This window comes from Amblyraja radiata, chromosome 12, assembly GCF_010909765.2.
Source record: "Amblyraja radiata isolate CabotCenter1 chromosome 12, sAmbRad1.1.pri, whole genome shotgun sequence".
NCBI classification, from domain to species: domain Eukaryota; kingdom Metazoa; phylum Chordata; class Chondrichthyes; order Rajiformes; family Rajidae; genus Amblyraja; species Amblyraja radiata.
The window spans coordinates 16,351,388-16,374,900 of NC_045967.1; the positions used below are offsets into that span (position 1 = coordinate 16,351,388).

At 47.4% G+C, this 23,513-nt stretch overlaps 1 protein-coding gene across 5 annotated transcripts in view; it reads right to left on the reverse strand.

Moving 5' to 3' along the window:
- The window catches only part of fmr1 (FMRP translational regulator 1), a 69,339-nt gene extending 59,575 nt beyond the window's left edge, over positions 1-9,764 (reverse strand). For 3 of the 5 annotated variants that reach the window (XM_033030291.1, XM_033030293.1, XM_033030292.1), the window contains exon 1: positions 9,265-9,735. In XM_033030291.1, the coding sequence (XP_032886182.1) occupies positions 9,265-9,315 (51 nt within the window). In that variant the 5' untranslated portion in view covers positions 9,316-9,735. Of the gene's footprint in view, positions 1-9,264 lie in introns of all 5 variants that reach the window. The other 2 variants (XM_033030288.1, XM_033030290.1) reach the window with 2 other exon arrangements.
- Positions 9,765-23,513: the final 13,749 nt, after the last annotated feature.

A 23,513-nucleotide genomic window follows, 5' to 3' on the forward strand; every position in this document is an offset into this window, starting at 1 on the left:
GACAGGGCAGCATGGACACGCTAAGTGTTAGGGTTAAGAATAAATCCTCAATAGTTTTGGTGGGGCGGATGACGTGTAAAAGCCTTGGAGTATTGTAAGAACCATTTAGCTTCCAGCCACTTATCAAATGTTAGAACTTTGATTGATATAACTACTGATAAGGTGCGAATTTTACACCATTCTGCATTCATCTACAGTTTTTTGATTTGTATGCACTTTAGAAAGGTTTTTGATAAGGTAGACTATGGTAGACTATTACAGAAAGTTAATACGCAAGGGATCTGTAGCTTGGTGGCAAAGTGGCTCTAGAATTGGTAGGGTGACAGAAAGCAGAGAATAGTAGTTGGGTGTTTTTCCCGACTTGAAAAACTCTAACGTGTGGTGTACTACATGGATCTGTGCTACATTTAGTTTTCGTTTTTTGAGATAGCGTGGAAACAGCGACCATGGCTCACCGAGTCCACGCCAACCACAATCGCCCGTACAACTAAGTCTGAAGAAGGGTTTCGGCCCGAAACGTTGCCTATCTCCTTCGCTCCATAGATGCTGCTGCACCCGCTGAGTTTCTCCAGCATTTTTGTGTGCACCCGTACAACTAGTTCTACCCTAGACACTGAGGACAATTTACAGAAGCTAATTAACCTACAAACCTGGACATCTTTGGAATTTGTTGCTAGTGAGATATATAAACAATTGAATGAGGGTGTAGTATGTAGGAAGTAGTATGACATTATGTAGACAACACAAAAATCGGTTTAATTTAGATAGCGAAGAAGGTTGTCTAACACAGCAAGACACAAATCAGCTGGAAAGTTGGGAAGAGTTTTGACAGTTGGAAGTTAATCCAGACAAGGTTGAGATAATGTAGCAATGTTACAAAATTTTGAGATTTTAAAAATCAAGTCTGTAATTTATCCCATCAGATAAAGCATAAAAATAAGTTTAATTTGACACCTAATTCACTTTCATATCTCAAGTATTTAAAAAGTTATGGCCATTTTCATACTGGGAAATGAGCATCTTGTTCCCTATTGATTTTCTATGGATATAACAAAAATGCTGTGATCGTGAACAGTCAAAAGCCCATAACTTTCTTAAAAATTAAGAGAACTGAATGAAATTTTCAGTTATCATAGATTGAAGCATTCTGAAACAAATATAAAATAATCTTACTTGGATGACCTGAAATTAAAGCATATAATTAGTTAGTTACCTAATTGTAGCTAATTTCAGACTTCAATTACTAGATCTAAACATCTATCCATTTCTTAATAAATGATTAACATTTTTAAATAGCCTAAATGTCCAAATAATATTCACAAATAATTCACAATAAAACATGATTTTTAAATCTCATTTACATTAATTTATAGGCCAAATGGAAGGAATTTAGTGTTTAATTGCTGTAAATAAATGCCCATTTAAATCAGCTTTCCAGTGGGTCCCTGTGGAACGCGCTGGTTTAGAACGTTCACATTGCGGTAGATTTGTGCCCCCAAATGCCGAGAAAAATACTGCGCGATATAATGGGGCCAAATTGAGCTACTCGCAATAGTAAACTTTGTATAACGGGATCTTTAGAAGCCCTTTTTAATGTAAAAATATACAACCTAACTTCTGCTATTTGCTTTATGAGACCCAGCGGTTGGTGACGGTCGCGGGTTTAAAGATTGATTTTTAAACTACTATAACTATTATATGTGGCCTTTAAACCTAATAATAGCTTTTGCGACGGGGTCTTCCAGCGATTTTTCGTTAATAATTAACTAGGCTGAACATTTTCGATTGGAACAGCTTAGAGAAAATCGCGTTTTAAACCCGCCCCCCTCTAAACGGCGCCAAAATCGCGCACACCCACAACGGAAGATTTTCAAGGACGCTTCAGGTAGGCTTTGCAACATACCTAGATAATGCACCCAAGAATAGCAATTTCTGGTAGGAGACACTGAGTACATGGCATTGAGCATGGAAACAAGTCCATAACTCCCTGAAAGTGGCGGCATAGGTGGATAGGGTAATATAAAACACATTTGATATTTTGGTTTTGCCTTATAGTTTAAGAATTGGGACGCCATGATGTAATTGTACAAAATGTTGCTAATACCACACTATTATGTACTGTTCTGGTTGTCACAATAAAGGAAGGATAATTCAGTTGGTCAGGCAGCATCTCTGGAGAAAAGGAATAGTTGACGTTTCGGGTGGAGAGGGGAGAAATTGAAAGGAGATCTGCGGGATAGGTTTTCTACAGCACGTGGTGAATACCTGGAATGAGCCACCAGAGGCAGTGGAGTCAGATATAATTACAAAAGTTTAAAAGGTACATGGATTGGAAAGGCATACAGGGTTACAGTTCTAATAGAGGAAAAGCAATTAGTGTAGGAAGGCATTACATATGAAATGGATGAGGAGTGCTGAAAGAGCCTGTGGCTGTGCTGTAGGCTTATATCATTCTTCACATGAATCTTTGGATAGATGTAAATGTAAATGCCAGTTAATAGTTTCAGAAAACGTGGAAGGATAATTTACATGGAGCAAAAATAAGCATCCCTGGAGAACATGGATTGCTGACGTTTCGGGTCGGGACCCTTCTTTGATTGAGGTGGGTTAGCTCTCGCTCCATCCATCCAGCCAACATCCATCCAACATCAAAGCATGATATCCAGGGATGTTGTCTGACCTGCTCTATTTATTCTAGTACTTTGTGCCTTTAAAAAAAAATAAAAAAAATCAGCATCTGCAGTTCCTTGTTCCTGCAAAACTTTAAGTGGATATCAAGGTATGATTTATTGGATTTGATTTATAAGAAAAACAAATATGCTGTAAGTCTTGAAATCGAAACTTTGACCTAAGAAAAGTCACAAACAGCAAAAAGACTAGATGGAAGATACACCAAAATCTATTTCTTCACTATTTGATTCTGCAAAACTGGTGAAAAATGGGAATTCAGCATAAATTTGGCAAAAAAACATGAAAAAAAATATTTTGCACCAATGAAACTCAATCAAGCATTTGATATTCCAATCTTAGGCCAGAATGTAATATTCAGAATAGCCAACCAAGATTGCACTGAACAAACTAATTATATTGATTACCAAGCTGCAAAGTAAATTTGATTTCCAAAAATGGCAGAAATGTTTTCCAGATCAAATCCCATGTCACAGGGTCAAATGGCTGATTCAACAATATGACTACCATAATTTGCTCTTCCATTTCATCAGAAGTAAATGTTTTGTTGCACAGAAGTCACTCCACCATGAGCCAGAATCCAGTTGACCTAAAGACAATGAGTACAAATTTCACCATGGCAGATAGAAAATTAAAAAATTTGAGTAATTTTTATAAATCCAAGTTATCGTAAAAAGGTAATAAAATGATGGGAACAATGAAGCTACTGAAATGGAGACAAAAAATAATTTCATATACTTCAGGGAAAAATTTGATATTCTTAATCATTCTGACTAATAAAATTAGCAGTTTGACTTTCCAGTGCTTCTTCAGTTTAGACTTAGGAGATACTACGCAGAAACAGGTCCTTCAGCCCACTAGGTATGCGCCGACAAGCGATCACCCCATACACTAGCACTATCATACACACTAGGGACAATTTGAAGAAGCCAATTAACCTATAAACCTATACATCTTTGGAGCATCGGAAGAAACCAGAGCACCTGGAGAAAACCCATGCGGGTGCTACAAATTCCGAATAGCCAGCATCCGTAGTCAGGATCAAACACGGGTCTCTGGCGCTGTAAGGCAGCAACTCTATCGCTGCATCACTGTGTCACCCCTTCGGGGCATCTGGGGTGAGGGCAATAAATGTTAGCATATCCTGTAATTAAATAAATATCAGTGCTAGAGTAAGCATATCTAAATTCATATTTTCATTGCACAGGCAACACTCCGCATTACTGGGACTCTTTTCCCAGAAAACGGTCCGTTTAGAACGCAATTTTCTGTATTGCGAGGTAGTGTCACCTGAGCGTGTCAAGAAACGAGGTTGAAAAACTAAATTTTAATTTATTTGTTTATAAGAAAAATCTGAGAGTAAATTTTATCCTGCATTTCAAATTTTTTGGTAATGATTTTTGAGTTCCGCATGGGCCAATTTTCATTACCTTACACACCCAACGATCAACAGATAATCTGGCCACCAGGAAATAAAAATCAGAACAATAAGGAAGGCTCATCCATATCAAAGGGGGACAAAATGGTCCTTGCCTTTGTGCTGTAATGCATCATAGTGATACGTCCAAATAGTCAGCAGAGAGAATAGCCAATTTGTAGGTTTGCTGGACAATAGTGGCGAGTTATTGGCTAATATTAATTCGTCCAGCAAATCCCCAAATAAAAGGAAAATAGTTTCACTCTTAAAAATAATCCCAGCTCGATTTTCATTGTCATACATCAGATTTTCACATGCACTTTTCTAACCTCATCTACTGCATTCGGCACTCCTGATGTGGCTTCCTTTACATCAGGGAGACCAAGCGTAGATTAGGCAACCTTATCGCCAAATATTTGCACTCGGTCGAACAAGACTTTTTGGATCTCCAAGTTGTTGACCATTTTAACTTCCATTTTCATACTGGCCTTTCTGTCCTGGACCTCCTCCTCCTCCACTGCCAGAGTGAGGTCACACACAGACTGGAGGAACAGCATCTCGCGTTCTGTGGGGTAGTTACAGCTTAATGGTACGAACATTGAATTCCCCAATTTTGGGTAACTAACTGACAAACACCCCACTTTTTCCTCACCCCTCATTCTCCTTCCACCAGTTTCGCATCTTTTATCCTTATCTTCTTATCTCACACATTGTGTATTTTCATCTCTGACCTTTGTCTGAAGAAGGGTTTTGGCCCAAAACGTCGCCTATTTCCTTCGCTCCATAGATGCTGCTGCACCCGCTGAGTTTCCCCAGCATTTTTGTGTACCTTCGATCTTCCAGCATCTGCAGTTCCTTCTTGAACACTTTGTCCCGCCATTTGTCAATCAAAAGCACTTCTCACCCGTATCCACCCATCACTTGCCAGACTGTCCCGCCATATTTCCTCCAGCTTCCTCCCCCTCCCCCACAATCAGTCTGAAGAAGGGTCCTGACCCGAAACGTTGCCTATCCATGTTCTCGATATATGCTACCTGACCCACTGCATTACTCCAGCACTTATGTTTTACGTATTTTTTGTAAATCAGCGTCTGCAGTTCCTTATGTCTATATTTCACAAGTGTCATCATTTGAAGTGATATTACGGTTGGACAATTGGTACTAAACCTGGTCCACTAGTCTCATTCTTATGATTGCCCATAATGCAATGTACTCAAAAGTTCAAATAGACCTCAAGAAAGCACTTCAACACAGCCGATAAATTAACCCAAAGTTTCAAAATGGGCCCCCTTTACACCGAGCAAAGAACAATATTCTTTCTACACAGCATATTGTTGTCATTTGGAACACAATTCCCAAGAGGACAGTGAAAGCAGATTCTGAGTAATTTTCCAACGGTAATTGGATAAGTAAGGAGTGAAAATTAGTTGGGTAGTAAAGATTAAAAAAATAAGCAAGCTGGTGGGACTGGCTGGGTAGCTCTACCAGAGAGGCAAGATGGACAAAATGCCTTTGTATGCTGCAAGATCTTTTGAAACACTGAACAACATTGGCAGCAGACAAAAGCAAACCGTGCAGCACTTTAATGTTTAAAAGGCAACAGAACACATTTCATCAAAAAGCAGGCCTTTGCCCGATAGCTGACATAAATTTGTCTGAACAAGGTTCCAAATATATCCTCCCATGAAAAGCTACAAATTAACTGAAAACAATGATAAATTAAATGGAAGAAACATTCCAATTTTCATACAATGTCTAGATACTTCTGCGTTTTCTTTCATTCTTTATCTTATCAATGGTCCAACTTAGTATCCAATTCTATTTCAGTGTTCTGCTTTTCTGTTAACTCATAGCTGCTTCTCTATGAAAATTCTGAACACAGCTTTCCTATCTCTTTTCATTCAGTACTAAACTGATCAGCTATTGCTCCAACAGCTTTGCATGTCCACTGTTTTGGTATTAGTAATTTTATGTGTATTTCAATTTTGTGAAGTAGAGCATGCAAGCATTTCCACGTGCAATGTTTTTATACAAGCTAAAAGGAAGTTGCATTGACATGATGCTGTTCAAAATCCTAGGGTGTCTCACAACACTTCACAGCCAATAAATTACTTTCAAAGATTGTTTTTCAGCTAGCAATTTCCACACAGCAAGGTGCCACAAATAATAAGGGAGATAAAGTAGATAACCTGTTGGTTGAGAACGGAATATTGTTCAAGGTACGAGAAGAACTCCCTGTTCTTCGAATAATGCAATGGGAACTTGTACAACAATCTGAATAAACAGACAGACCTTGATTTAGCACTTCATCCAAAAAGAGAACATCTCCAACATTGAACATTACCATCACAACACTGAAAAAAAAACTTGTCTGTAACAAAAGTGAAAGTAACCCATTAACATGAGTTCACAAATATTGACACTGGTCCAAATAAAAGTCAGGCTAGATTATCAAAAGCTTGACTAGCAATAGGTTAAGGAACATCAGAAGGAAAAATGGAAAAACAAGAACAGAATTGAGAAAATTAGTTCAACCTTGGCAGCTGAACCTTCGCACAGCAAATTTGGAATTATTTCAACGTGACCCTGACACCAGTCAACTCTTCCGGACCCCACCCCATTCCGTAGCTCTGCAACTCCTTGGTTCGCTCATTCCTCCCAACCAACCTGCTCCATTCCCACTACTTTCCTTGCAACTGCAGGTGATGCAACACCTGTTCCTGCACCATCTTATTACCATCCAGGGATCCCAGCAGCTCTTCCAGGTAGGACAGAAGTTCATGTGCAATTTTCCAACCTCGTGTATTGCATTCAGTACTCCCAATGTGGTCTCCCGTTACATTGGTGAGATCAAGCAGAGGCAAAAATTGTGCCGAACACTTGGCCTGCTGGATTTCCTGGTTGCCAACCATTTTAACTCCCCTTCCCATTTTAACCTTTCAACCGAACCCACATATAAACTGGAGAAATAGCAACTCACATTCCGATTAGGTAGCTTACAACACAATGGTATAAATATCGAATTCTCCAATTTAACAGAAAACTAACATGGTTATTTGTGCCTTGAAAGTAGAGTATCCAAAATAAATGTCCATTTACAGTAGACTCAAGGCACTCCACATTGTTATTAGTGATAAGTTTGTCAAATAAAACTGTAAGTTAATTCCACTTGGGTTCCATAACAATGCATTGAACCATGGTGATTAAAGTAGGAACCGCACTTATGATCAACCACCTTGCTTGGAACAGAGGCAAACACTAGGCCAACAATCCAAGAATGGGCATAATAGAAAAAAATGATAAACACTACTAACACACTGAATTGCACAACCAATAAATATCTCCCCCCACACCAATACACCTCCCAATATTTATTCGAAGGCAACTATACAAATGCACAAGAATTTAAACTACAACTGATGTTCTACAATGCTGAGAACTATATCCCGAACAAGGTATGCAAAACCTTTTTTACCAAAACCAAAAAGATTTTTACTGCACTTTGGCACATGTGACAATAACAAATCTAATGGTAAAGTATAAGCACAATAAAATGCCATTAAAATGATTACAGGGGTGAAGGAATCCCGTTCCACTGCTGAAAATTCATCAACCCTAGACATTATCTCTCTTCAGATGCTGCCTGACTTGCCAAGCATTTCCAGTGGTACTTTATTTCAGATTTCCATTATCTGCAGGATGTAACAATCATCAATGTATGATCTCACGATATTCATCCTTCCAATATGGATTTGGAAATCCATCTTGCTTTAATAAATGTTTGTACATTTCTCTATAAAATCTCTCAGCATCTGTTCAAAGTAAACACCAGTTTGCGAAGCCGTAATATCCTCTGAACTAAATTTCAGACACCACCAATTAACAGGATAAGGAAAAATAAGTTCACTGTCATTGTTTGGTCACTTTTTGCGATCTAAAATTACAACATCTTGAAACTTGGATAGGAGGCTGCCAGCAGCTTCCTGGACGCCATGCGTCTTTCCCAGATTTGGGCGCAGATGGCCAGCGTCTGCCAAGACAGCCAGCAGCGCTCCCCTACCACCAAGACGTGAAGACACTCCCCCCCCTCCCCCGGTGACTTACAGACGGCGAGAATCCCTCAACAAGACAGTCAGAGTCCCTGTCCCGACAGACGCAGAGGGCCAGCAACGTCCACCCGAGGCTCAAACGGCCACCACCTTGAGGTGATGGCTGGATGCCCTGCTCGAGATGTGCAGACATCCGCCGCCTTCACCCCGAGACACGCAGAGGGCCGGCAGCCCCCCCGAGAAGCACGGACGGCTGGACGTCCTGCACAAGCTGCACTGACAGCAGTTGTCTGGACGGTCTGTTTCCCTGTGCCACCCCCCCCCCCTCCAAGACATGCAGATGAGTGGTTCCAGACAGCCAGTGTCCGCCCGAGACAAGCAGGCGATTATAGAGATGTAAAAACTCATGACGACGTATAGATAGGATGAACGAGTAGACTCTTTTACCCAGAGATGGGGGAATAAAGAACTAGCAGACATAGGTTTAAGGTGAGGGGGCAAATAATTAATAGGAACCTGAGAGTCAACATTTTTCAGAGGGTTGTGGGTGTATGGAACGAGCCTGCTGGAGGAGGTAGCTGAGGCAGGTATTATAACATCATTTAATAGACTTTAGACTGATACATGGATAGGATTGGTTTAGAGGGATATGGTCCAAACGCAGGCAGGTAGGACTAATGCAGATGGGACATGTTGGTCAGCGTGGGCGAGTTGGGCCGAAGTGCCTGTTGCCACGCTGTCGAACTCCCCACGACACACAAACAATGAGCATCTCCAAGACGCTCAGACAATGAAGAGGCGCCTGGGAACGGAGTGTAAACACAAAGGGGACGGGATCTTGGTCGGCAGCCAGCGGGGCGAAGAGTAGCCACAACACGGGGGAGAGTGATTCCCATTGCCCAGGGCAAGGCCTTCGTGTGAGGGGGCGGAGGAGGTGTAGGGGGAGACAAGAAGGAGCCGAAGGCCCAGCCTGACCGCCCACCGAGCCCAACGTATCCGCCCGGCGGCCCGGCCGCAGCAGAGGGCGGAAGGGGGATGGGAAGAGGGTAGAGACGGCGGGAGGGGATGAGATGGGAAGGGGAGCGAGGGTGCAGCGACCGGCGCGCCTACCTTGTAGAAGGCTCCGTTCGAGCCGCGCACCTCCACCATCAGATCCTCCATCTTGGCCGCGCCAGGTGCAGTCTGGGAGCCGCGCGGGCGCGCCCCCGACAACGCCGCTTCCGACCGACGCGCGCTCCAGCTCACAACTGTGGAGGGGAAGGGGGGGGGGGCGAGCGCGCCCCCGATCTGTCCCACGCCCCACACGAGAGCGCGCTCCCTTCTCCCCGCCGGCGATCCGCGCGCTCTCGCACGGCGACCGTTGGTCGTTGGTCGCGTGTGCGCGAGCCTTTTAAAAATCGGGGTTGGGTTTTTCTTTTGACGATCGTCAAAAAAAAAATAATTTTCGCCACTTCTCCCCTCCTCCTCCTGCCGGGTAAGATATTTCTTTTTTGACCGTGCGAGCGATAAGAAGAAATAATAAATACATAAAATCTATTCCCTCAGGCTCCCAAATGGCGCGCGTTGCTGCCGGCCCGCCAGAGGTGTGGGGTGGGCGGGCACTCATTGGTCGGGTGATTGACTGCCGGTCGGACCAATGTGAGGCGCCAACACGGTGCAGATGGGCCGGGCCTCCGCCGGCAGGGTGAGAGGCGGCCGCGGGTTGGCTGGCGGGCCGGTCGGTTGCCATGGCGGCGGGGCGGGGCCAATAGGGAGTTGGTCCCCGGAGCGGGGCCGTTGCCGCTCAGTCTGAGGCGAGGAGCGGCTGGGAGCGGAGCTTGCTACACGATGTGAGTCTCCACACCTCGCACAGAAAACATATCCACTAGCGATTAAAAGAAGGGTCTCGACCCGAATGGTCACCCATATCTTCTGCCCAGAGATGCTGAGTTACTCTAGCATTTTTATCTTTCTTCGGTGTAAACCAGCACCTGCAGTTTCTTCCCCATACAAAACTGCGTCGTCCCTGGTTGTGGACCACGGTTGAGGTTTATTCGGTTTTCACACTATCCAAACAAATGATACAATGTATCAATACAATCGTCAAACTCCATTACAATGGAGAGCAAAAGGGAGGACAGAGTGCCTGCAGAATATAATTTCCAGCTTCATAGCACCACCTTTCCCTTCAATTCACTGATGCATCTCTTGAGAACAAATTAACTTAAATCCGCAAACTCTTTTTTCCTTTCAGGCCTTGAAAGTCATTCTTATATATTCATATTCTACATGAAACACGAATACCCTAAAACTTATTTAAGGTTTATTATTGTTACGTGTGCCAAGGTAAAGGAAAAGCTTTATTTTGCATGCTATCCAACCAAATCAGAGTATATCTTGAATACAAATAAGATCTAGTCAACGTCAGGTGAGCTCCCAGTGAGCACTGTGCAGCCATGCTGGGCCGGGCACAGTCGCCAGAGCGGAGCCGTTCAGGACCAGGCCCTCCGCCAGCAGAGCAAGGACAACGGGAATAATCCGGAGATCGTCGTGGCCCATAGACTGTGAACTGCACCGGCAGGTCCAGCTCGCCTGCCGCAGACGAGATTCGCCCGGCTCGTCCGCCTCACCCGCCGCAGCATTGGACCAGCGTCGCAGTGCAGAACCGGCTTTGTTGGCACAGCTTGCCCGCCGCAAATCGGGGACTTGGGAATCTACCAGGTGGGCTGGTAAGTAGACCGCCTGCGGGAGGGTGTGCATGGCCCCGATGGAGTGGGCCGCTAGAGGCCCTGCAACAGCCTGGGGCGCTGCTCCAAGTGGCCGAGCACGTGGATGGGAGCGGCGTGCAGCTGTGAGGACACAACAGCTACACTTGGCCATGCCGACCCTCAGCACTTGTACTGAATTCTAGTTCTGATAATTGTCCTGGACTTTTTATAAAAATTAATTTCAATGTGCCTCGGTACATGCGACAATACAATAGAGGAAAAGGGAGGATACAGAGAGCAGAATATAATTCTCAGCTTTATAGCACCACCTTTCCCCTCATAGTTTATTCTGATGCATCTCTCAGGACCAAATTAACATCAACCCATAAACATTTATTTCCTTTCTGATATGGAAAGTCATTTTTAATTGCATGTAACCACCGGGTGGCGATGTCAACGATGGCAACCTTGCCAACCGTCTCTGTCTTTTCATCTTTTTTGTTATTTTTAGTGTGTTTTAAAATTAAAATATTTGTGTTAATGTTCTCTGGTTTGTTTTATGTGGGGGGAAATTTTTCTCAATCTCTTACCTTGCCGGAGATCTGATTGTTTACCGGATCATAACACCGGTCGCTCTGCGGCGTAATATCATGGAGCTGGCAGCCTTGCTCGAGACTTACCAATGGAGCCTGCGATCCCTTGTCTGGATCGACACGGATTCCAACATCGTGGAGCTCGCAGTCTCGGGTAGAGACTGATGTCGGGAAGCTCGCAGAAGGTTCGACCAGCCCCGACCCAGGGTCTGATCGCCTGGCGCAGGGAGCTGGGATTCCCCATGATGCAGGAGCTTAATCGCCCCGACACGGAGGGCCCAACCGCCGACTACGGGATCCAAGATCGCCCCGACAACGGAAAGCTCGAGACCCCCGATGGAAGGCTCGAGGACAAAGAAGGGAAGAGATTGAACTTTTTTTTCGCCTTCCATCACAGTGAGGAATGTGGAGGAGTCAATGTGGTGGATGTTTATATTAAAATGTATTTTGTGTGTTCTGTTGCTTTTTATTGGTATGACTGCAAGGCACATCAAATTCCTCATATGTTGCAAAACATACATGCCTAATAAAGTTTGATTATGATGTATGACACACGAATAACCTAAAACTGCTTTAAGGTTTATTGTCATATGTACCAAGGTAATGCACCTGTGCTTATGTACACTTGAACTGAATTCTTATTCTGATACTTGTCCTGAACTGTATACAAAATGAATTTCACTGTTCCTCGGTACATGTGACAAACAAAGTTTGGACTGGATCTAGCGCTGCTCCAAGAGGTTCAGCACGTGGACTGGACAGTGGTGGAGCAGCAGCGGAGGACAGCAAGGCTACGCACTTATAACTGTGACTTGTAAATGGTGCCAAACTGGCGACTATACTATCTCAGTGGACTACTACTACAATACTCTATTTGAGATGGTTATCTAATATGTATCCAAGTACAGTGAAAAGTACTGAATTATATACAAAAAATATCCGCGGGGAGGGGGGGTTAGGGAGGGAGGTAGGGCAGACGGGAGGGTAGAGGTGGAGGGGGTTGGGGAGGGAGGGGGCGGGCGTGGACTTGAGGACCCGAGCAAGGCCGCGGGTGGGTGTGGACTTGAGGTCCCGAGTGAGGCTGCCCGCGTGCGGGTGTGGACCCGAGGACCCCGAACGAGGCCGCGTGCGGGTGTAGACCCGGGAACCTCGAACGAGGCCATGTGCGGATGTGGACCCGAGGACCCCGAACGAGGCCGCGGGCGGGTGTGGTCCCGAGGACCAGAGTGAGGATGTGGGCGGGCATGGACTCGACCCGAGCGAGGCCGCGGGCGGGCATGTGTGAAACGGGTGCCGACCTGAGCCATGGTGCCCGCCCACCTCATTGTAACATATCGTTAAAGATTGCGAAGCCGGAATGAAGCACGAATGAGTGCATCAAGCAGTGAGAATGAAACAGGTCGACCGTTGGGCAGGTGGTGAAGCGTCAGAAGAATGTTCTGGTAATGTGGCCCTCCCCCTGACGTCACTCAAAGCTCGTGGAATATTCTGTGTGTGAAACGGGCTCCAAGCCGAGCCATCGTGCGTACCCACCCACCGACATCAGTGGAACCTGGTCGTTTTAAAAGGGAATTTTGTTTTTTTTAAACCTTAATCAGCAATAAGTCGTGAAATAAAGCATAAAATCTTAAATGCTTAGAGGGCAAAAATTTGTCAGAATATGTAAAAATCTTATTGTTACGGCGTAGTATGTTTGCGAAAATATAACGACACACATACACACACATATATAAGATGAGAGTTTTAAAGTTATAGAGATATTAAACACAATACTCTCACTGTAGAAACAAAGAACTGCAGATGTTGGTTTATACCAAAGATAGGCACCAAAGTTCCTGACATTCCCGCAAGCAGTGTGCCGGAACACTCCTGGCAAACAGCGGGCCATGACACTCCCAGCGAACAGCAGACTGGGACTCTGCCAGAAAACAGGCCTGGCTCGCTGCTACAGACCAATGACAGAGTTCTCGCCGGCTGTGGTCAGAGGAACACCCGCGACGGATCGATGATGGAGGATCCACCCGGTAGGCCCGGATCACCACTATGGACGCCAAATCGGCCCGAGCCACCGGCATCGACATGAAGCGCACTGCAGAGAGCAAGGAGGGACCAAGAGCATGGTGGGCGGCTGAGAGTAAGGTGGACTGCCAAGCTTAATGGGGAGGACCTGGCATAGCGGGACCTGGCGTGCTGCAGGCGAGAACCAAGGGGGACCCAACGAGAGGGGGTGGGGGGCCTGCTGTCACAAGCGGAGGCTGGTAGTAGATATAACTTTGGTACTCTTGTAATTTTGTCGGCACCAACATGTGGCGACATTACTGCCTAGGTTGTATGCAAACTAAAGCGTTTCACGGTACCTAAGTTCCCTCGGTGTATGTGACAATAAAGTATCATGAATTCATTCATACATTCATTCAAGGTGCTGGAGTAACTCAGCGGGTCAGGCAGCATCTTTGAAGAAAAAGGATTAGTGACATTTCAGGTTGGGGCTCTTCTGTCTCCCTAAAACTGGTTTATATTTATTATGTGTACTGGCATACAGTGAACAACTTTATTTTGCATGCTGTCCAATACAATCAGATAATACCACACACAAATAAAATCGTCAAACTCAAATGCAATCGAGCAAAGGGGAAGAAACAGAGTGCAGAATATAGTTCTCATCATTGTAGCACCTCAGTTCCCCTCATATTTCATTCTGATGTCTTTCTCAGGACCAAATGAACAAATCCATAAACCAAATAGTGCATTTTTAATTGCATATTTGAAATGTCAAAATATAGCAGCAATTTCATTTATATGGGTTATGAACCTTATTTTTGCGACCTCACGGAAACTTAATACCTCCATCTCTGGATTATCAGCCAACCACTCTGCTTCATCCTTTCTACAGTGAAAAGCTTTATTCACAATAGGCAGAGCAAAGAAGATACAAAGTGCAGAATCTACTTTGGTTTCTGCCCAAACTGGGGACTCGCCCGAGAGGCCCGCCGTGGCGGTGGACCCGCCTGCTAGGCTCGAGAACTCACCCGCCACGGACGGTAGACCAGTGGACCGGAACCTACATGGAAGGCCCGGCTCTGAGGATTGAGGACCCATGGGAACCCACCTGGATGGCCGGTACACAAACTGTGGGAAGAAGTGTATGGCCTTGATGGGGGAATGAGTCGCTGGAGGCCCTGCAACAGCCTCGGGCTCTGCAGGACTGGGTGCCTCTCCAAGAGGCTTAGCCGTAGACTGCATGCGGCTTACAGTGGTGGAGCAGCACTGGAGGACACCACAGCTACGCTTGGCCAGGCCGACCCTTCAACACCACTCGGACAATAGATCTTCATGGTCGGATCAAGGTCCCTGCACTTGCAACAAATGCAATTCCTCGTATGTTACAAAAACATACTTGGCTAATAAAGTATGGTTATGAACTGGAACTTGAAAATGGTGCCAAACTGGTGACTTTATACTCTCAGTGTACTACTGCTATACACTTGTACTGTATCTGAGATTGCTTATCTAATATGTATCTAAGTACTTATGTATAGTGATACTTGTGCTGAACTGTACAACAATTAATTTCACTGTACCCCGATACATGTGACAAATAAAGTATAATACCATACAATAGAGCTAAAGGACATACAGTGGCTTTGTTGATGGCTGCCTCTGCCTACAATCTGTTTGTCTTTTTTATTTTTAGTTGTTTAAAGTGTGTTTTTGGAGGTTTCTTTAGTACTTTATGTGGGGGAGGGTGGTAGGGTAAGGGGGGAACCGTCTTTCAGTCACTTCTGGCGAGGATGCGTCTATTATCCGAGTCGCGCCCTCACCCCACTCCTCGCGGCCTACCTACTGGATTGGCACGGCCTTTCCTGCCGGGGACTGGACCAGAGCATCAGCAGCGGCGGCGCAGCGCTGGATGCCTCACTTGGGATCGCCGTTTGAGTCTCCGGAGTGTTAGGCCGGCTGCATCGACATCTCGGAGCTGTAGTTAGTGGAGCTCCCTGCCCGGGCGGCGCTGACCAACATTGCTGAGTCCTGGGACCCTTTGTCGGGGGCCGCCAGCGTTGAATCTCTGCCCAGCTCGGCCTGTGGACTTCGGGAGCCGCAGACTCCAGAAGGAGGTGGCCGATTCAGAGGTCCAGGCCGCTGAGGATGTTATTCCGTTCAACGTTGGGGTTCCATCATTCCAGGCGAGAGGGCCTGAATATCAGGCCGCCCATAGCGGCGAGTGTGGGGGGCTCGGGGGGCCACGTCAACGGGTGAACATCGGGGAACATCAGCGAAGAGGTTGACTGGACTTTGACCCTTCCCTCACAGTGGGGAACTTTGGTGCCGCTGTGGGGATATTTGTGTTGTGGAATATCGTGTTCTGTTTTTTTTATTCGTATGACTGTATGGGAAATAGCATTTTGTTGTCTCTTACTTGAAGACAATGACAATAAGGTTGAATCAAATCAATCAAATCAAAAGGGAGGACACAGAGCGCAGTATCCAATTCTCAGATTTATAGCACCACTCTCTTACAGTTCATTCTGATGCATCTCTCAGGACCAAACGAACTTAAATCCATACATTTTATTTCCTTTCAGATTTATAAAGTTATTTTAATTTCATGTATGAAACACAAAAACAAAATTGCTTTAAGGTTTATTATTGTCACGTGTACAAAGTGAAACCACTTATTTTGCATGCTATCCAATCAAAACAGATTGTACCTTGTACACAAATAAGATCTTGTGAACCTCACGTTAGCTCCAAACGAGCGCTGTGCATGCAGAGAAGGGAGTTCCCGGCGAGCACTGTGCAGTTTTGCTGGACCGGGCGCAGCCGCTGGCACAGAGTCAACCAGGAGTGGTATGGCCCATTGACCGAGGACCTGCCCGGAAGGTCCACCTCACCCGCCAGAGACCAGCGACTCGCCCGATAGGCCTGACTCCCGCTGATGCGGAGGACTAATGTTGCAGAGCAAAACCCGCCTGGTAGGCCCAGACCATCCACCGAAGACCGGGGACTGACCCACCATGGACGGAGGACCCGTGAACCGGAACCCGTCTGGAATGCCTCTGCGGATTGAGGCCTTCCAGGAACCCACGTGAAGAGTAAATAATAGACCAGCTGCGAGAGGATGTGCAGGGCCTCGGTGGGAGAGTGGGCCGCTGGATGTCCTACAACAGCCCGGGGCTCGGCTGGACCTGGCGCCGTGCGAAGAGGCCGAACACGTGGACAGGACACGGCCTGCAGCGGTGGAGGACACCACAGCTCCGCTTGGCAAGGCTGACCCTGCAACGTTGCCAGGACACAGACCTTCATGGACAGATCAAGATCCATGCACTTAAAACAACTGGCGACTGAGCTGTCTCAGTGTACTACTGCTATGAACCTGTACTGTATTTGAGATGCTTATCTAAGAATTATCTTGCATGGAACTGTTTCCAAAATGAATATCACTGTACGTCGATGCACGTGACAAATAAAGTACCAGACTGGGACTTGCCCGCCACAGAAGGAAGACCCGTCGACTGGCACCTGCCTGGCAGGCGCATTCGCCCGCTGCGGATTGACGTTCTCCAAGAGGCTGGATATGGCCTACAGCGGTGGAGCAACAGCAGAGGACACCAAGCCTATGTTTGGCCAGGCCGACCATACAATGCCGCCAGGACAGCAGACATTCTTGATCAGATCAAGATCCCTGCATTTACACCAACTAGGGCTTGAAAGTGGGGTCAAACTGGGGACTGTATACTGTCTCAGTGTACTATTGCTATGTACGATTTTCCAGCATCTGCAGTTCCTTCTTAAATACTATTGCTATACACTTGTACTGTATCTGAATGCTTATGTAATATGTTTCTAAGTGTTTATACACACTTGTACTGAATTCTTGTTCAGATTACTTGTACTGATCTGTATACAAAAATGAATTTTACTGTACTTCAGTTCATGTGACAAATTAAGTACAATACCATACAAAAGAGCAAAGGGAGGGTACAAAGTGCAGAATATAATTTTCAACTTTATAGCTCCACCTTACCCCTCAGATACCTTGTACACAAATACATTCTAGTCAACCTCAAGGGAGCGCCCAGCGATTGCTGCGCCAGCACTTTGTGGTTTTACAATGGCTGCTTCACTTCGACTTTTTTTGTTTTATTTAGTGGGTCCAAATGTATGTTTTAGTGTCTCTCGGTATGTCTTGTGTGGTGGTGGGGGCGGAGTGGGAATTGCTTTTGTCACCTCCTCGACGGAGAGGCGACTTTTTCCATGTCGCCTCCCACGCTGCCTAACAGCATGGATTAGAGTGGCCTTTCCCGGAGTTGGGCCTGGAGCTACAGCAGTGGGCGCAGCGTGGATCTTTTCCATCACAGAGCGGGTGAACCCTTGCGGGGGTCACCAGAAAGGAGTGCTCCGACCACCGGCCTGGTGACTTTGACATCATAGGGCTGTGGTCTGCGGAGCTTCTAGCCGCGGGCGGGGCGTGGACTTACCATCCCCTTGCCGGAGATCGCCAGAGAAGAGCTCCGACCGCCGGCCTGCAGCCTATAACATCCTGAAGCCCCGATCTCCGGTAAGAAAATGCCGATTCGGGCGAGTTTGACAATTTGTGCGATAGTCTGATACGAGACAGAGTGATTTATGGAATTCTCAATGATAAGGTACGTGATGAACTTCTATGTGATGCTGATCTCACTCTAGAGACTACTGAAAATTGTTGTCATATTGCAGAAATGACAGATTCTCACACCAAACCTTTGGGGCATGGTCCCCATTCTGCCTATGATGATAATGCTGCCGGCACAGTTTATGAGGCCCAACGCCAGTTTTCACATGTGCCTGGCCGATCTGGTGTAAAGTTCATTAATAATTGTGTGAACTGTGGTGGCATGCAGGCATTCGTGAACAATGCCCGGCTTATGGAAAACTGCCACTTCTGTAAACGCAGAAATCATTTCATTCATTGTTGCCGTTCGCAAAGCAATCCGTCAACCTACTCCAATTTGAGAGCTTAGATCCAGAGCCTTCCTATGCGGCTCCCACGAAAGCTCCTCTGACTAACGTGGACATACTGTCTGCTAACGAGAAACTAGATATCAACATACATTCCTTGTCGGATTTTTCTCGTAAACATCAAGATCCTATGGTCACTCATTAACGGAATGAACGTTATTGTTAAACTTGAGACAGGAGCTCGTTGCAACGTATTATCCTCATCTGAAAATAGATTAGGAAAAACGAGGTCATGAATCACACGGCCGCCACTCTACTTCCATTTGCAGGTGGCGCAGTGCACCTTATCGGTCAAGTCGAGCTACGATTCTATCTTGATTCATGTGTCCACAGCCTGAACTTCTTTATTGTCCAAGAAAAAGTGCCTTCTCCGCAAGGCATTGATGCTTGTAATGACATGGGTCTGGTCACCTTCAGTACATCTGTATCAACTGTCAGCTACATGTGGCTGCACTCAACAAATCCTGACACAATACAAAAGTCTGTTCGACGACAAGCTGCGCAAATTACCTGTCAAGTACCCAATCACGACTGACCCCGACCTACTCCCAGTTGTACGTCCGGCACACTGGATTCCCCATGCCATGCGGGACCAGATACAAGGTGAACGCAATAGAATGGTGACTATGGGTGTGATTGCCCTCATCGCTGACCCATCGGATTGGGTCTCAACCATGGCCGTAGCAACGAAAAAGAATAAGGAAAAAATACGGATTTACATCAATCCTAAAGATTTAAACACTGCCATTAAGCGACCACACTATCCCAAGTAAAAAAGGTGAACTACGTAGGCCATGTGTTCACTAAAGACGGCCTCAAACCCGATCCATCAAAAACGGGTTTGAGGCTATCAACGAGTTACCAGCACCCACAGACGTGCTCAGCCTGCAGAGATTCCTTGGCTTGGTAAATTACTTGGGGAAATTCATTCCAAACTTAATTGAAACCTATCGGCCCCACTGCGCCAGCTAACCCACAAAGACACTGTTTGAGCCTGGCATGAGCAACAGCAGAGGGCGTTTGACACTCTTAAACAACAGATGTCTTGTACCCTCACTCTCGCCTACTTTAATGCTAAATTATCAGTCACACTGACTTGTGATGTCTCACAGTACGGTTTAGGAGCAACTTGCCTCCAAGATGATGGTGACAGCAACAGGCCTGTTGCCTATGCTTCGCGCACCATGACAGACACAGAGCAACGCTACGCCCAGATTGAAAAGGAGCTGCTAGCGGTCGTTTTCGCATGCAAGAAGTTTAATGACTTTATCTTCGGGAAAACGGTCACGATTGAAACTGACCATCAACCTCTGATCAGCATCTTGAACAAACCAATACACGCCTCTCCAGGATGCCTTCAACGGATGTTGCTACAGCTTCAGAAGTATGACATTGTTCGAACCTACAAACGTGACAAGGACATGCACCTGGCTGACACCCTCTCGCGTTCTCCTCGTAAGACTTGTGAGGGTTCATCCACACCAGATGACGGTTTTGTGGTTATGACTGTTTCCTTTATTCCCTCATTCTGCTTGGAAGACTTGGTAGCCCACACTGCCGCTGACGATACCTTACGATCGCTCTCCTCTGTCATTAAGCGTGGTTGGCCTGACAAGCAATACAATCTACCACTTCCAGTTCGACCCTTCTTTGCTGTCCATGATGAACTAGTACTACAAGATGACATTATCATAAAGGGCCACAAAGCTATAGTTCCTGCCTCTACACAGCAAGTATTTTTTCAACTGTCATGCGAGCAAAAAACATGTTTTACTGGTGTGGCATGACATTCATGAGAAAGTAGAATCCTGTGATGTGTGCAACAGTTTGGCACCACATCAACAAAAGCAACCACTTCTCTCACGCCCAGTTCCTGCCCTCCCGTGGTCCATAGTGGCAATTGACATATTTGAGTGGCATGACAAACAATACCTGGTTCTTGTCGACTCGTATTCTGGTTAGTTTGACATCGATCTTCTTGTAGCTCCACTTCTCTTGGGGTAGTTCAGAAGCCGGCACACCATTTATCCGACCACAGAGCTCCATGTCAACTACTATCTGATAATGGCAGTCAATTTCCCAGCCAGTACTTTAAAGACTTTGCTACATGCTGGGGTTTTTGTCACATCACCATCAGCTCTGAATACCCTCAGTTGCATGGACTAGCTGAACGTGCCATCAAGAGTGCCAAACAATTAATGGAACAGTCCCACAGAGCAAAATCAGATGTGTACCTGGAGCTACTTAACCTGTGCAACATCTTCCGGTACCCAATATTGGGTTCACCCGCTCAGCGTCTGATGTCAAGGTAGATCCAAGCCACATTACCTGCGGCGAAACGGGCTCCGCACCAGTGTCCTCACCATCAGAAGTCCAGTCCAAACTACAACAAAAGCGCCTCATTCAGAAAGGGTGGTATGACAAAACGAGCAGATCACTTCCACTGGCCGAGGGACAAGTGGTGCGTCTGCAAACCGTCAGGACAGCCTTGGTGTAATTTCTGGAACTGCCTTCGAGCCACGTTCATGCTTGGTCAATGCCAATGGCGGCACCAACAGACGTAATAGGCAACATATCCTGCCTGTGAATGAGCCAGCACCACCTCCATACTATTCTGACCGCACAAGTGTACTTCCATCCACATCCAACGGCATCGGCCCAACTGCACCAGCACGACAACCTGTTTCTGATCCGATTACTTTGCCAATGGCCACGCCACCTCCACCTGTGCCAAAGTCTCCTGTTTCGTCGCCGGGAGTGCCGTTTCAATCCCCGACAACTATTTCACCACCGAGCATGTCCCCGGTGATGGGAGGAGATGCAGGACTGTACCGTACGCCTGCTGGTCTTGTTTGTAAGCCCACCGTAAAGTACCCAAGCTATGTTTGAACTTCCTCCAATTTATTGCCACATACTATGTGGTTTATATAATCAGCAGTATACATTTGCATTTAATTCTTTGTAGTACTCAGTAGTTTTGCATTTCCATTTAATTCTTTAAGAGGGAGGATGTAGATTAGTGTGTCGATACTATATATATGTTACCACACAGATTATGCTTGCTGCACATTCCTTATGTTGTAGTGCGTGGGTCTCAAAAGGAAGCACGAAGTCCAGTGTTTTGAGAGGCACCTTTTATTATGTTTCTCCCGGTTGTAGGGAAGACCAAACAAGAGAAAGATGGCACCCAAACCCCTGCCTTTAAACCCTCTGGCTAAGGGCTGCCTCCGGACTGAACCACTCCCGTGCCGAGGGGTTCGACAGTATGATGGCACGACCCTTGGGAGCCGCCACAGGACCCCCCCCAGAACCAGAGGCACGAAACGCACCGGCGGGAGCACGACCCGGCCGGCCCGCGTGCGGAAGTCAGCCGATCGTGGGGCTTGCGGAGGCATAGGTGGAGGGACAGGTCGAGGGACCGGCGGGAGGACAGGTGGAGTGACAGGCGGAGGGAGCCGTGAAGGGGGGCGCCCTCGAGGCCGATCCTGGTCAATTTCCAGGTGTGCCGGCTTCAAACGGTCAATCGACACTGCCTCCGGCCGGCCCCCCATGTCCAGGACAAAAGTCGACTGTCCGTTTTCTAGCACCCGGAACGGGCCATCGTACGGCCTCTGGAGTGGCGTCCGGTGGGCATCACGGCGCAGGAAGACGTATGGGCAGTCCCTGAGGGCTGATGGCACGTGTGGGCGAAATGTCCCATGGCGGGACGGGTGCGAGCCTGCCAACTCGCTCGCGAAGGCGCTTTAGGGTGGATGAGGGCGTTCCCTGCTGCCCCGGCGCCGACTGCACGAACTCCCCGGGCACCGTGAGTGGCGACCCGTACACGAGCTCCGCCGATGATGAGGCCAAGTCCTCTTTGGGAGCAGTCCGGATGCCCAGCATGACCCACGGCAACTCGTCCATCCAGTCCGGGCCGGAGAGTCGTGCCTTCAGTGCTGCCTTTAGCTGCCAGTGGAATCTCTCCACCAGACCGTTAGCTTGCGGGTGGTAAGCCGTGGTGTGGTGTAGCCGCCCCCAGCAAGCGAGCCACGGCTGACCACAGCTCGGAGGTGAACTGTGGCCCCCGGTCTGAGGAGATGTGTGCCGGCACCCCGAAGCGAGCAATCCAGTGCGCGGACAACGCACGAGCACACGTAGCCGTTGAAGTATCGCCCAGCGGAATGGCCTCCGGCCACCGCGTGAAGCGGTCTACCATTGTAAGAAGGTGGGTGATGCCCCGTGACGGCGGGAGAGGCCCTACAATGTCTACGTGGAGATGGTCGAATCGCCGGTGAGGTAGACCAAACTCCTGGAGAGGCGCAGGGACATGGCGCTGGATTTTTGCCGTCTGGCACGGAATGCAGGTGCGAGCCCATGGCCAACCTGCTTGCGCAGACCGTGCCACATGAAACGAGCGGCCACTAGTGCCGTTGTCGCCCGGATTGATGGGTGAGCCAGTCCGTGGATCACCTCGAACACCCTCCGGCGCCAGGTGGCAGGGACGATGGGGCGCAGCTGACCGGACGACACGTCACACAGGATTGTCACTCCCCCAGGACCGAGAGGGACATCCTCAAGGCGGAGGCCGGAGATGGCAGTCCGGTAGGCGGGCACCTCATCGTCCGTGAGATGTGCCTCTGCCAGAGCAGAATAGTCAATTCCGGGCGCCACCTCGAACACGGCGTTGATCGCGGGGCGGGACAATGCGTCGGCCACCCGGTTCTCTTTCCCCTCGATGTACCGGATAGATGTTGTATACTCCGATATGTAGGCCAATTGCCGCTGCTGTCGTGTGGACCAGGGGTCGGAAACCTTCGCCAGGGCGAAAGTGAGCGGCTTGTGGTCCGTGTAGGTGGTGAACGGGCAGCCCTCCAGGAAGTAGCGAAAATGGCGCACTGCCAGGTACAGAGCCAGGAGCTCGCGATCGAACGCGCTGTATTTCGACTGCGCACGGTTGAGGTGCTGGCTGAAGAAGGCCAGGGGCCGCCAACCTCCTCCCGTCAGTTGCTCCAGCACAGCACCAACCGCCGACTCTGAGGCGTCCACCGTGAGAGCAGTCGGGGCATCTTCCCACGGGTGCACCAGCAGTACGGCCCGAGCA